This window comes from Tachysurus fulvidraco, chromosome 8 (genome assembly GCF_022655615.1).
Source record: "Tachysurus fulvidraco isolate hzauxx_2018 chromosome 8, HZAU_PFXX_2.0, whole genome shotgun sequence".
Classification (NCBI taxonomy): Eukaryota; Metazoa; Chordata; class Actinopteri; order Siluriformes; family Bagridae; genus Tachysurus; species Tachysurus fulvidraco.
Window position 1 is genome coordinate 17086150 of NC_062525.1, and position 15322 is coordinate 17101471.

General features: G+C 37.5%; 2 protein-coding genes across 3 annotated transcripts; one reads left to right on the forward strand and one right to left on the reverse strand.

Annotated features, from left to right (window-relative positions):
* Nucleotides 1-248: 248 nt before the first annotated feature.
* Nucleotides 249-10079, reverse strand: si:ch211-214e3.5 (zinc finger protein 518A). 2 transcript variants are annotated; one of them, XM_027140573.2, is made up of 3 exons: nucleotides 9962-10079; nucleotides 9605-9688; nucleotides 249-6671 (listed from the first exon to the last, which is right to left on the reverse strand). In XM_027140573.2, the coding sequence occupies exon 3, from the start codon at nucleotides 6654-6656 to the stop codon at nucleotides 2211-2213; it is 4446 nt and encodes a 1481-aa protein (XP_026996374.2). In that variant the 5' UTR covers nucleotides 6657-6671; nucleotides 9605-9688; nucleotides 9962-10079; the 3' UTR covers nucleotides 249-2210. The 2 variants fall into 2 exon arrangements, with proteins under 2 accessions (XP_026996374.2, XP_026996376.2); XM_027140575.2 differs by lacking the exon at nucleotides 9962-10079 and adding an exon at nucleotides 9774-9804.
* Nucleotides 10080-13533: 3454 nt separating this feature from the next.
* Nucleotides 13534-15255, forward strand: mxtx2 (mix-type homeobox gene 2). Its single transcript, XM_027140468.2, has 3 exons — nucleotides 13534-13692; nucleotides 13837-14009; nucleotides 14126-15255. The coding sequence occupies exons 1-3, from the start codon at nucleotides 13671-13673 to the stop codon at nucleotides 14846-14848; spliced, it is 918 nt and encodes a 305-aa protein (XP_026996269.1). The 5' UTR covers nucleotides 13534-13670; the 3' UTR covers nucleotides 14849-15255.
* The last annotated feature ends 67 nt before the right edge of the window (nucleotides 15256-15322 follow it).

The window sequence follows — 15322 nt, forward strand, 5'->3', positions numbered from 1 at the left end:
AATTTTTAGGAGTGTAAACCATTGGGGCATGATAGAGGAGTATGTGCTGGCAGGAAAAAAAACACTGAACAGGGCTGCATTCCATTTGACTCAGCTAGTCCAATAACTATCAGGTACTGCCCCCTAGTGAGCTGAGTGCAGCTCTACTTCAAAGAGAAACTTAATGACCTTGATGATGTAGTAATAAAAAAAATAGTTTTGGTTACAAACCCGACAAGATCCACAAGAAGATTTATGCACAAAAATCCTTTAAAAGTATTTACATTTATTCAAGGAGGAACTGTAAGGAGGTGAATACAGTACAATATAGTGTCGACCTGGTGTGTCACATTTTAGGCACTTAGCATAAAAAAATACATTTGTTTTTCACATCGCAATCCCAAACATCCTGTTTGACAATAGCATTAAACATCAAACAGCTTTTTTTTTTTTGCCTTATAATTTAAAAAAGTATTTGGTTGTGGTAATGTTGGCATGTGAGAGGATTCTGCTTTCTGCTTGTGGATGGCATAATGTAGTGGTAGTTATAAGGAAGGATCACAAGAGCAGAATAAAGGGTAGAGGTCTGTGAGTGAAAAACATTAAAACGGACAGAAAAAATTCTCAAACTTTGCATTTAAAATCTGAAGGCATAGCAATCAGAACGCAAAGCAGTAGTAAACGTTGTACTGCTTTGTGACGATGATTGTCATATTTCAAAATTGAAAAGTAGGAATATTTTAAAGTCATTGCAAACGGGAGTTCTAAATGCTAATGATTTAAGTAAAATGGCAAGTAAAAACTGCCTTTTAATTCGCACGGTATTGTAAATGCTGCCAACTGTGAGGTAAAGCAGAACTTGTTACGAAAGTGACCATTTGAACAGTTTAGATTTGCATAAGTCCTTAGTAACAAATATAGACCAGCAGATTCTGTGTGTACTTAGCCACGGAAGTCAAACTATTTAAATAGAGTTCAAGCATTTAAACTGGTTATGCTAATAAAAAGGCTAAAATTTCAATCATTAAAAAACAAACAGATTTTTGTGTTGAAGTAACTGCCACTTAACAAGTGAAACCTTTTAAACATACAAAAAAAAAACTAACCACACACAAAGCACAACTGCTTGGTGAAAACTGAGGCAGATCGAGGCACACAAGTATAAGAGAACAAGATCCAATCTAAAATAAAGTTAGTGTTGGCCATTTGGTGGGTTGGTGATTTGCATCGGAACATACTCTGTTGGTAAAGCATCACTGTGCTTTGAAGGTTTTTATCTTCTTCAAAGAGAGAGAGAGAGAGAGTGAGAGAGAGAGAGAGAGTGAGAGAGAGAGAGAGAGAGAGAGAGAGTGAGAGAGAGAGAGGACAGCAGAAAAACATATTAAACACAAATTTGGTATTATATTGACTGCAGGCTTGTAAGATGTTTAAAACTATGTAAAAATGTATTATTGCTACGAAATCGACACTGGGTCAGTTTTAACGTGTTATGAAAACAAGGGATAGCACCAGTCAAACAAACAAACGCAAGAACATGGATATACATATACAGTGTATGAAAATAATTTTCAATTTTAAAATACAGCTTCCACAGGAACCTAATTAGCTTCTAGATCACTTTTGCACAAATATTTCTACAGCTACAGTAACTGACCAGTGTTCAAAATGAACATTGAAATGATTCGGATTTTTTTTTTTTTTTAAAAAAAGGGACGTGTTTATATGCAAGAACGAATTCGAAAGTAATGAATAAAGTAATAAGCTCTATGACCTCTTGCAAAGATTAATGTATGCTGCCAACTTAAAACACACCATTAATGGAATATATCTTTAGATGTTTTCTGAGCTAACATAAAAGATCTCTTTATAAACTGGATTCTGAATTTACCTGAGAAATCTGTTAACTGACTGCATCGAAATAGGTCTATTACAGACAGCACCTTCCATTCATACCAGTGATCTTTTTGCTTGCATGTATAAACATACAGTGTGTCCAGTTTTCACAGTTCAATTATATACATACACAAAGGTCTAGAGTTCAATGTACAGGGATTAAAAATATTTACATACAAATTGGTATCAGGTACCAAACTTTCTTCTCTTACCCTATCCATTAAAAATCTTCTGAATGGATATCTAAAGGAAAAAAATAGATAGCAATATCTAGCATATCTAACAATACTATATATTTTTGTCATTTTAAAAAAAGAAATCTACATAAGCAGACAGCGTTAGAACAACTTATTCCAGTCTCTTGTAGCCTCCATGAGATGCCGCTGTCCATGGCCAATCCACTCTTCTTGATTGTTAAACACACGGCCACAAAACCAACAACTAAACGTTGAAATTTGCTCGGAACCTGTACTGGTGGACAACTTCACTACCTCATATTTGTTTCTTCTTGTCTTTTTTAACTTCAGTCGTAAGATAAATCGCTCTCGAACCTTGTTCCCTGATGGCCGGACTCTTGACCCAGTACTGATACCAGGAGTGTTTGACAATGTACTACCAGTAAAGTTCCACTCAGACAGTGCCCTGACTGTGTTTTCAGACAATTCCACCTTAATCACTTCACCTTTATATCTGTTAACCGACTTCATAATGTTTGTCACCTCTGGGATATCAGCATCGGGGTGGTTTAGCACCACTACTGGCTGGTTTTGACGAGGACATTTGATCTGCTGGAACGGGCTGAACGGAGAAAGTCTAAGAGTTCTCTCAACATCTTTTGCCACTGGCTTGCAGAACGGCGAGACCTCTTTCAGAGCAAAGGCCTTGCTTGACATTCTTCTAATTTTAGAAGATATCGCAAAAGATTCCTCAAACATCATCCGTCTCCTTCTCTTCCGCTGGCTCCGTGGACGGGTATGCCTTTGCAAAAAGGATGATTTCTGCTCTACTAAGCCACCCTCAACATGGTTCTGATGGTGACTATGTGATTGTGGTAAAATGTCTTTAAGCTTTGCAGAGATACGTTTATGAGTGGGGCTATGAGCACTATTGGAGGTTTTCAGTCCTGCTGTCCATTCTGAAGACATGAGAAAGTAAGGTGATTGAAGAGAACTTGTGGCCACATACAGTGGCTTTTTGGCTGAAGTGTATGGAGCTGTGGAGAGGAACCTGGCACCATTAGGACCTCTAACTACTTTAAGGAAAAGCCTGCTTTTGCTTCCTTCGTTTGCCTGGCTGCCCTGTGTTGCTCCATTCTCATTTGAGCTATTTACCAGTATCCCTGACTTGGCTGGTGAGATATACCTAACCAAGTAGGCCTGTCGTCCAGTTCGCAAAGTGGCTGCTTTATCAGCTGATTTCACAGGCATGGCCAGTACTGGGCGAGTGGTCAAGACTGTCTTTGAGGTCGAACCAGGTGACTCAGTACTGGGTGAAACAGGAAGTGGTCGTTGAACTAAATAACACGTTGGCTGCGTGTTGACCGCCTGTTCTGAGGGGGACTTAACAGTACCTGATAAGAGGAGAGGCCCTTTCAAGGCAGAAGCATTGACAAAATACCGGCCTCCATTGCTGCTCACTGTTTGCAGGAGTGATGAATGACCTTTGCCCTCTCCACTTAAACTCTGAGCAGACATCCCAATTCTACCTCCATTAAGTGTGAGAGACAACCCTGAACCTTTGCTAGTCATTTCAATTCCTGGCTTAACATAGGACACATTAACTTTGGAAGCACAAGACTTTGTAATAAGCTTGAAACCTTGGCCACCTGTCAGTTGGACGGGCACAGCATATGGAGCTTCCATAGTTTGAAGGAACATCTGCTTCTTTCCCTCAGGCATCTGCAGGATCCGAAGTGTTGTTTTTGCTGGTCTGTTAGTATCCTGCAACACAGATGAAGATACCATCCTTTCTTTCTCTAGCTGTTGGCTGATGATAGCATCTGAATGCTCTTCAAGTATCTTGCCCAAAACAGCAGCATTTTTCAAAGTTGCAGGACCACCCTCAACCACAGAAGACATAAAATCCCCTTCCTTTTTCTCCGATTCTGCAGAACATGCTCCCTTGTCGGTCTCCGATGTCGCTGGAAGGGGTAAATCCTCAACAGTAGCTACGCACTCATCAACCTCTATGTCGCTATCAGACACTCTTTCTAATGATTTATTCTCACTGGCAGAAGGTGCATCATTAACACATACACTGCTTTCCTCCCCGCTTCCTACATATTCTTCAGACTGTTCATCTACAAGCGGTGGAGAGGCAGGTAGTGTTAAACTCCAATCCGAAGCCAGCTTTAGTTCATCAAAATCCTCTTCACACTCGTCTTCCTCCAAGTCCTCTTGGGAATGTTCATCAGCATCTAGAAAATCAGGGGAGCTTCCAAAAGTCTCTTTAGAGTAATTGTGAAAACTAAAAACCTCCTGATTTGGGGAATTTTGCAAAGCAGTGTCAACTTCTTTGACACCATCTTTGGCATCAGGGGAATTATTAGCACTTGTTTTATTCAGTGGGCTTATATTTGAATCTGAGGCATTTTCTGCAAGATCCTTCCTGGGAGAGGATTCGGTGACTGAACTAGGCCGAGAGGGCTCACCTACCAATACATTTGGACAGGGTGCTGGAATTGCTGTGTTCTCACATGAAGTCTCACATTCTTCACAAACAGGGGTTTCTCTCTTTTCAGCTGCTAAAGTGGGGGACAGACTTTTAGGTGAAATCTGCTCTGCACCATGGTCTCCAAAGGATTCCGAATCTTTGCTCACCACTAAGTTACAAGGAGACTTGATTACGGCAGGCGGGGTAGTGACCTCATCTACCAGTAGCAACGGTGTGGCATCATTTGCAGATACTGTGAGCTCAGGAAGTGAGCTCACAGTAGTGAGCTCAGCAGCTGATTCTAATGAGGAAAGATCATCAGTAGATAATTCTAATTCTGTTCTGTGTTTAGCAAGCATTTCTAATGGAGCTGCTTTTGGTTTGGTTTGGTCTGTGTGAGAGATCTCAGGTGATTTAGATGTTGAGTTAGATGCGCTGGTCTGATGTGTACAATGTTCATGATCATGTAAGGATTTCTTTTCTAAATTTGAACCATTGTACTGGTTTTCAGAAAAATGTGCCTCTCTGTTTATTGTGGACAAGTCGGCACAATGTGATGCCGAAGAGTTGGTAACGGATGCGGCTGATATTTCAAGAACTTCGTCATCAGCCTTGTTTGAAGTTGGTTCCACATTTGCTTCATGGTCCTCTAACAAAGATGACTGGTCTGCAATGTGATTTTCTGCATTATGTGTCTCTATTTTTAGTAAGGCAGAAACATCTTTGTTTGTCCCAGAATCTAAACTGAGAAGAGATCCTGATCTTTCAGACAGTGAGGAATACGGGGAGCTATCGGTCTTTTCATCATCATCAACATTATTTGTGGGTGACATGTCATTGTTGGTAGTAGGTTCCTGTTTTGTTGGTATGACTTTTAAAACTAAATGCTTTTTACCATCTACCATCTTAAATCCCATTACTTTTGTGGTACAATTAGGAGGAATTGAAATTTTATTTTTGACCATGAGAACCGTCAACCCATTGCTGTTACCAGGATCTAGAATCCCAGATCCAGCACAGAGTTCATTTTCTTGTATCTTTGGCTGTGGTGTAGTGGATGTAACTGGTGGATTAGAACACTGTGGCTCACTCTTTAGTGGACTTTTACTCCACTTGTTAGACTCCTTCTTCACACCCACAGCTCTTTCAAGAAATTGTTGTGTTTCCTCCAATGTTTTCTCAGGATTAAATAATCGCCCACTGTGATCAAGCAGACCTACTCCAGGATAAGAATTCAGCTTTGACATCCACTGTGGTTCCCTGGACCCTCCAGCAGGAAGACTTTTTTTAAGCAGCAGCTTTAGTCCTGGAGAATTAACTCTAGAATTGTCTTCAATCAACCTCCATCTGTTTGTTCTGTCCACTTCATCTCCGTGAGCCACAGTCATATGCTTACTTAGATACTCCCTCCTTGCAGCACCATAACCACACAACTGACAGGTGAAGGGGAATGTCCCTGATTGGACTTTCCCAGACTGGACCTTCCCTTGTGTAGGACTCGTGGGTGGACACTTTACACATTTGTGGTTTCCCTCGTTGTGATGATGAATGTGCTGAACAAAGGTGCCTGCATCTCTGGTCGAAAACTCGCATTTCTTACAACGAAAAAGTCCATTACAGCTATGGCACATAATGAAATGCCTGGTGAGCAACAGTAGAGAGTACTGGACTCCATCATTGCAGATCTCACAAGTAACCAAAGTGTCACGATGTCCAATGCGATGTCGCTGGAGAGACGAGAACTCATTGGTAACGAAAGTACAAAGATCACAAGGATATGTTGGAAGTGTTCCTTTGTGAGCCCCTTGAAAGTGTTTCAGCAAGTCATTAGGGCTGTAAGTGGCATCACCTTTACATTCCAAGCAGCAAAAACTAAGTATTTTTCCAGAGAAAATAGCACCCTGTTGGAGCTTACATGGTGATTTCTCTGAGGCTTTGCTCTCTGTGTGAGAGTTATCAGTACCTGACTCTCCAGACTGTATTTCATCTTGGACACTTAGGTCATTATATGCAATATCTTCTCTCTGAGTTCCAAGCTCTTTTGATGGTGGCAATGCATCGACTGAATTGTCTCTCTCAACATCCCCGTTCTGGTCATGGCTTTTTGGTGGGTCATCTGAAGTAGCCTCCATGTCTTATAATGGATCCTGTAGACAGAAAAGGATACGAGCTCATTTTCAGTTATATACGACTGGACACACACTCATATACTAAGGATGAACTAGGACTAAATAAGAGTTAAAAGCTTTTTTGTCCACTAAGTGTAAGACTATGTTTAACAGATATAATATCGAACTGGCTACCAGTAATGTAGCACATCATTAACTTGAAGTTAACTAGAACAAAACAGTTTAAAACACAGAAAACTGCTTCCAGATCTGAATTTAACCCTTGTATTTTATCCCAGTAGGTAAACCATCATATTTTCCCTTAACATTAGTGGGATCATGAGCCAATCCACATCACTGTATTTATTTCTCTAATAATCCACTCCAATCAGCATTAATGTCCAATCTGATGTGGTTAAATATCAAGTAAGAATGAGTGTTCATACATACAATGTACCCACAATCAGAATTGCCTATTGTGGCAACAAAGGTTCGGGACAAAAGTGTTCATACATACAATGTACCCACAATCAGAATTGCCTATTGTGGCAACAAAGGTTCGGGACAAAAGTTTATATCGTCAAGTTTGCAACATTTTGGACAAGTGTGATTTCTGCCAAAGATAGGTTAAAAAAAAAAAGTGTTATTCCATCAATGTAGAACTATGTGATATTTGCAGTAATTTTAAAAATCTTTCCTTGCTCCCTTCCACAAAGGTTCAGCATACAGACACTTTAGTTTGGAAGAAACTATCTATTACTAATAGGTAAAAGAAACCCATCACAGACCAGACAGGTAACTAAGGCATGATTTCTTTATAGACAAGTAAAAAGGAGCAACAAAATCTCCTAAAAATAAATCTGGTCTTCACGGGGAAAGAATTTGATTTGAAATATTTTGTATAAAAATAAAAAATAAAAAAAAAACACAAAAGAAATATCATAAATGGCACAATTGCAATATCAATATATTTGGCAAACTCTACAATGTGAAAGAAAAGTTGTATATACTGCTAAGCAAACATGTAAGAGTTTAGAGTTTGGATATATACATAATTGCCTTAAAAAAAGAATTAAAAACATTCAACATGACAAAAGTCAGATGTAAAAGAAGTCAAATAAATCAGCTCAACAACTCATAGGTCACCCCATTATTGGTGCAAGGGATGTATCTCACCAGCTTTTCTCAAACAATTTGCATGTTTTCATTCAAATCATTTAAACCAAATTTGGAACACAATCCTCACTTTGCCACTGCAGCACATTACTAAAGAGTATTAGTTTGTTTGCATTAACAAGCACTGCTTGTGTTTCTAGCTAATGTCAGTCGTAGAACCCACAGTGTCTGCTTGTACAAAACAATTCGGAGCTCAGCAACAAGTCAATAACCTTGCTTACATGCACTTAAGTAATCTCACGAAGAGGAAAAACTCCGGTTCTATATAAGTCAGGCAATAATAAGGTTCCTGCTAGTAGTGGTACTACAAAAAAACTATTTTAGTAGTTAAAATACATGTTCCATGATAACCATGATAATTTATTTTTTTCACAATTACTTGTTTATTGATGGCCACAATATTAAGAAAAGATTCTATGATTGCATTCTATTAATGGAAACTCAATCATTTAATGGATTTTTTGTCAGTTGTTTAGAAGCACAGTTAACGCTTATTATGTGTGTGTGTGTCTTCCTTTCTTCAATAGGAAATCTCACCTAGATATTCTAGATATTTAAAAACTGCTGCTGTAATCTTATCTGCTTAGACCGAATACCCTTTTAATACGCTTCGTACCCTTTAGTATGCATTATTATATACACTTGTGGAAAAGTGATAATCCAGTGCCACCCAGCAAAGGACGTTCTCCAGTGAGTCCCGTCTGGTTCCTCTTAATTCTTTCAATTTAAACCAATTCCAATCCAATCCATTCAACTCAATGGTCATTATACTGTACAGCGTAATAAGAAATGTTCTCTTTATTATCTTCAGTAAAAACAAGCATTAGAAACAAAACAGTAGCGTATAAAAGAAACAACGGCGCAAACATAACACTAAAGGAAAACAACCCAAAATAAACACAGTGCAAGAGTATACACGCTATTAAAACGGACGTTTGTGCCATAAACCGGGTTTCTTCCTCGTGTCCTCCCACGTCTTCCTCTGGGAGATTGTCTTTGCTATCTTCTGGTTTCCTCATCAGGATCTAAACCTATACCAGGACTTCTGCAAAGCTGTTTTTACGATCCTACCTATTAATAAACATCTATACGGATGAAACTCTAAAACTAATAAATGTTCACATGAAAACTTTCTGCACTCCTGATCTCCATCTGCACCTGTATGTTCTCTGGCAGTACATTTCTTCTATGCACTCACTATCCATGAGAGTTTACACACAGCTTACTGTGACCCAGTTAATCCCATGTTAGTTGATGAATTTGCCTTGGAATCAAGTTTAAGCTTCATTTCGTCCACAGTTGACATGATGCTCATTATGATCACTCCCTTTTCCTAACGGCGTCGTATTTGGGTGAATGACTCACGCTTGTAAGCCGTGTGTCTTCCATAAAATAGGAGCCAGGCTGTTTCAATTGACATGGCAATCACCAACTTTGAGCAACACGAACACACAAAACACAGAGGAAGTGCCATGCCAACGGAGCTACCGACTGCGCCTCACATCTACACAACGCGCCAAACAGATTCGACATATTTTCCTACCGCACCTAAACAAAAGTCATTCCACAGCACCGAGTCGTTTATTATTATTTTTTGCTAAATCAACAAAATAAATAAATAAATAAATAAACCACGTCGCCCCCACCCACGCAAACACATCAGACGATTAGAGCCATACGGAAGTTCTCATAAGAGCAGAATCTTATAAATAACTCGTCCAGACAACATTTGAAACATCTTAAAACTGATTACTTTCCATAAGCTCTTCGGATAGACTTGATTTGGATCCGTTTACCTTTCTTTTCTCTTTAGACTGGCAGGTCAGAGACGGCGGCCATGACAGTTCCATCCGGGTAACATTCGGCTACCTCACTGTGCTCTGTGTGTGTGGGTGAGAGAGAAAGAGAGAGAGTGAGTGTGTGTAGTGAAGCAGGAACTCAGAGAGAAAGACTATAGCGCACTACCTGAAAGTCTCATTAGCTTGTCCTCTTTAAACTACTAGCTTATTGTTCTCACACCACATCCTTTACAGAAACTTTCTAAACTCTCCTAGGTCCTAAATAGGCTATTAAATGCACCCAAACTGTTGCAGTGGTGTTTATAGCGACAGTATAAATAAACCCAGCCCTTATTTATTTCAGAGCTTTCTCACCTCAGAGAAAGAGACGCCATGTCTGCTCCTAGCCCGCCATTTTCTTTAAATGTTACTCACATAACGCTCATGTAATTCATCCAGTTTAGACCAACATGCCTCCACATTTATCCATCCCAACCTAAAAATGTTAACACCAACTGAATACTGAAATGCATTAGTGTGTCTAAAACAAACAAAAAAAGACAAATGATACATGTTTATATTTGTACTTATACACACACACAAACACACACACACACACACATATATATATATATAATATATATATATATAAACTAACTATACATACTTATATCCAAACTAAAATATGTTTAGACGTTATCTAATTGCTCGGTGTCTTTAATTGCTGTGTTTTAAATTGTTTATCACTTCTACAGCTTCTCAAATTCACTTCGTACTAATGCGTTAATGCTATATGCCATTGTTTTTATAGTAACAACTCTGTACAGCAGATGTTCTATATAATTGAATATTAAGAAGCGGTCTATGGTGACAGCACCGTCTTCCAATCCAATTTTGCTTTCCGTATTTGTAGGAGCTATTTGTCTATTTTTGTTTGTGCAATGTTAAAATTTTGTTTATTTGTTAAGTAGCTTATTTTTTTGGTCTTTTGTGTTCATTTATGTTAATTAGAATATGTTTACTTTTCTTAGTATTGTAATTGGATTGGTTTAGTATTTATTTTCTATTGCGTTAGGCCATGTGCACCTAGGGGATAAATATATAATAGGGTGGCTATATCTATACAGTATGTTTGAAAAGAATACAACACAATAGGAAGTACTGTTATAGAAACATAATCCACTTCGACTTTGCAACTACTGGATACACTAATATGTCAGCACGCTGAAGAGGCGCATGGCAGATTTGTGCATCATGATGACAAAAAAGCTCTTATACTTCAGCACTTAGAGACACATTTGATCTCATGTAAATGGTAGTGTGATTAATATCATGGTTACATACTGTTTGGTGGTTATGAAAACTCACGATGTCACAAAGTTTAGCTTGGTTTTTAATATAATGCAACTGTGTCGCAGGATTATCCAAGTGATTTGTGTACATCAGAGGAATATTTATTATAAACACATAAACTGCATTTATATGTAATTCTAAATATGTTACCAAGAAGTTCTTATAGGGACAAGTGCACATTGAGGAGCTCACCCTCATACACATGCATTAAGGATTCAAGACTGTTAAGCGTTTTTGTGTGACTATGTCCATTATTGTCTGTCAATCGTGGTATTTTAGTCGGTTTAGCTGTAGCCTTTATCTCTATATATCTTCCTCTATCGCTATAAATAAGTAATATTTTGACATTACAACATGAATGTACGATTTAACATTAATGAGTATATACATATTTTAGTAAAGTGTACCTTATTAAAAGAATACAAGATAATAGATTAATAAATATTAGTTGTGTTTTAGCACTTTTTTTTACACAATAAAGCAAAGACATATGACTTAAAAAAAATGTTTTTCTATATATGATTTAGGTCCTTCACTAAAATATATTTATTTGGCATTGTAATATAATTTATATTGTCATTTGTATCAATCACACGCAAATGACAATATAAATGATATTACAATGCCAAATAAATATATTTTAGTGAAGAACCTAAATCATAGATTAAGAATTTGACTTTGTGTTACTGACTTGGATATGAATTTATTTGCACTTTATACCTTCTAGACCTGCCTCTACTTAAGCGATGACTTCTCAGCTTTTTACTTATTAACTATAATTATGCATCCTGCTTAAAATGAAAGACAGACCTTTTAATGTGACACTGAAATCATTATGTGTCTATTAAAATATTGAAGGCTCGATACAGAAGCAGCTTGTTTTGTGTCAGCAACTTGACCTCATGTTGAATTTTTAAGTAAATCTCACGTTTGTATCTTGCATTTACATTTTAAAACTTGAACTCCTTTTCCAGTGTCTCAGCCATGTTAGAGGCTATTAGAGGCTTATTATAATTTTAAAAAGCTGCATGAACATTATATTCAACTTTTTTTTTTAAACAGAACTTACCTCAAGTTGTTTGACTCAGTTTTGTGTGTTTTCCGTTATCTCTTATTGTGCAGCACAGTTTGGTGTTCTCCCTGCACTAAGATACCTGGTTGAACCTAATCAGCTAATTATCAGGTTCAGTGGCTATGTTACAGTTAAATCACTTTCAGCTTTAGACTCTTCAGGCTTGCGCTCATGTTCTATAATGTACAGCACCAATATCCACCATATACCTTTTGAAAATAGAATAACTGACTACTAGATTTACTAGCACTATTTATTCCCCATATAATTAGGCAATAACATAAAGTTTACACAAATTGGCCAAGATACTGTATTCTATAGGGAACTGACACAGCTTGTAATCCCTTCTTTAAAAGCTACAAATCATTTTCTATATATTATTTTGTTATTTCTGGCCACTATATTATTTTGTTATTTCTCTATTAAATGCTACAGTAAGTTATAGTCCTAATTTAATTTAGACACAAATGTAACGTGCACTATATTCGATAAATGGCTACCTAAAATGACAAAAATATACATTTTTGCAGAAATGCAATAAGAAAGGTGCTGTTCTCTAAGACAGTTATTCTGGTCGTGATGACAGCATGTAGGTGTGTTCCCTATGGGTTATGGCTTAGAGCTTTGGGATTGTATGCTCACAGCATGACTGTTTAGAATTTGACAAAATGATTAATCTTCCATGCCAGCACAAGTGAATGTATCCATCACTAGAACAGATTATCCTAACAAGGTGTGAACACACCAAACAAGACTAGTCACATGTCTACTGTTGATGTGGACCATGAGATATCAGGCTTGTCACATTCAAAGTGTAATCTTTTGATCATGTAAGGCCATTAACAGCCATTGAATTGATTAGAACAGCATATCAATCAAATGCACATCTTCAAAACACCAGGTTAATCAAGCTTATTTGCATAAAGCAAACCTATGGTGATGTTAAGGATTTTAGTCCTGACACTCGTCTTGTGGATATAAATCATTGTTTGTTGTATTTGAATGTTACTGTAGATTTTGCCTAAGTAAATTTATATTTTTTCATTTGTTAACACTTTTTTGTAACTCTAAAGAGGAAAAGCATTCTTTCTCCTCAGAGAGTTATTGTAAATATATTTATGATTATAATAAAAATATTATTATTATTATTATTATTATTATTATTAATGTTGTTGTTGTTGTTGTTTTGTTATTGTTGTTTTTGTGAGCTTATCATGTGATTATATAAAATTTTATTATTAATGCAAATTAATAAGTGCGCTGTGTTTGGATAATAAAGTACTAAATAAATTTTCTTTTGTCTATCAACTTTTATAAATATATAGTCTAAATAGATTTTGGAAGTTGCCCTAACATGCTGATTCCTCGAGCAATATCATAAGAAAAGAGTGCGGATAAAAATGAGGTGTGAATTGGGGTGTGGAAAGTGAAAATGGCTGATGTTCATTAGTGGATGTCACAGAACACTAACTTTAACTATGTAACTCCACCTTCTTTTAGACCAAGGAATTCTGGGATAAATACTGCCAGATCTTATTACTGAGTCACAATCACAAGTTGCAAGAAGTTCATCTTCTCTGTTAGTTAAAATCTTAAATCTTATTAGCCTTACACTGTGGTCTGAGGAAAGTTACTTTTATTTAAGAAGAATTTGCAGCCATGTGGTCTGATAGCATTGTTGGTAAGGAAAAACTGAAATGTTTCCAGATTGTTCATATATTTCTTTAGTTTTGTAGCTGATTGTATGTTTTCATTTAATTATATTTGTCTGTTTGAGAATTGTTTGTTTTATTCGGTAAAATAAATTTTATTTTCCTCCCTTCAGGTAAAGATGGAGCATCTCAGGCTAGTAAGATTGCAGGCCGGAGGAAGAGGACCAGTTTCACCAAAGAGCACTTAGAGCTCCTTAGAATGGCTTTTAGTGTGGACCCATATCCAGGCATTAGTGTCAGAGAAGGTCTATCTCAAGCCACAGGCCTCCCAGAGTCACGAATTCAGGTATATGCTTTAACAAATTCACATGTCTTTTGTATATATTTCAGTATTTATCTTAACATAATTTTTGTGGTTGCGTTCTACATAATCAAACTTGTATATCTTTTTGTCTTAAACAGGTATGGTTCCAGAACAAGAGGGCAAGAACCTTAAAGAACAGAGCCACTCGGACCTCCCCTCAACATGAAGCTACTTCTTCACTGCCCAGCCCTTTCCTGCCACCTCACATGGTTGGCGCAAAAGAAAGTAGACAACCAGCATTTAATGTCTCTCAACCTCAGCTGAGAGAAGATGGTGAGCGGGACTGCTTCTTTACTGACTTGTCTCCACAAAGTTTTGGACTTCCACCAAATGGGGCTCACTGCAGTACTCCATCGATCAGGCCACGCCAAGACAGGCTGATGGGCACTAGCTTGAGTCCTTCCTCCTTTCACTCTGACTTGGAAGTTACTCCATGTAGCTGGGGCTCCATGAGAGCACGTACCTCCCCAGAGTGTCTATGGAGTCCACCAATGCAGAGCACTGGAAACAACAGCAAAGATGAAAGCCAAGTCTTTCTATATCCTCCTCCTCCTTATCCTCATGGTAGTGTGAGGTCTGGATTTCTCAACAGCTTGAAGTCAACGTCCCCAGACTCTGCAGATTCTGCATTTTGGGACATGGGACTGGAGAACACACCCCCCATGCCATATTCTCAGAGTGGAAGTAACCTGTGGGATGAATCTGCTCAGGAACAGCCTCTGGCCCCGTTACCCAATCTGTCTTCACAGTGTCTAGAGGAAGTTCTTGGAGAGATGGAACCAGGCTGGTGGAAGATTAATGGACAGATGGAGCTTCAATAAGACTGCTGCCCCCCCCCCCCCCCAAAAAAAAAGAGAATTATATTTTGCAAGACAAATGACTGATTCATAAAGTGAGGAAGGACTTTAGCTCATTTATGTGAAATACTCACTAATGAAAATCTTGATATTTTACCTCATTATATTGTGATGGGCAGCTATATTATTTAAGGTTTTTATTTATTTATTTAATGTAACACTCTTCCAAAAAAAAAAAAAAAAAGTTCTCCACAGGACTTTATGCTGTAAGATTTTACTGATTTATTGTATCGTTATTTAAGACCTTTTTTTGGTCAATTTTTACATAATTAAACATATTTATTTCCTCATATATTGTAGGATTGGGGTGAAATGTAAATATTCACATTTTGTACAATAATTTATTGCAAATAAAATGTTAAGCAAACGAATTTGTTTTACAGTTTTGTTTTATTTATTCACGACAACTTTATTTTTTCCTCGTAGCTTTTAGAGCCG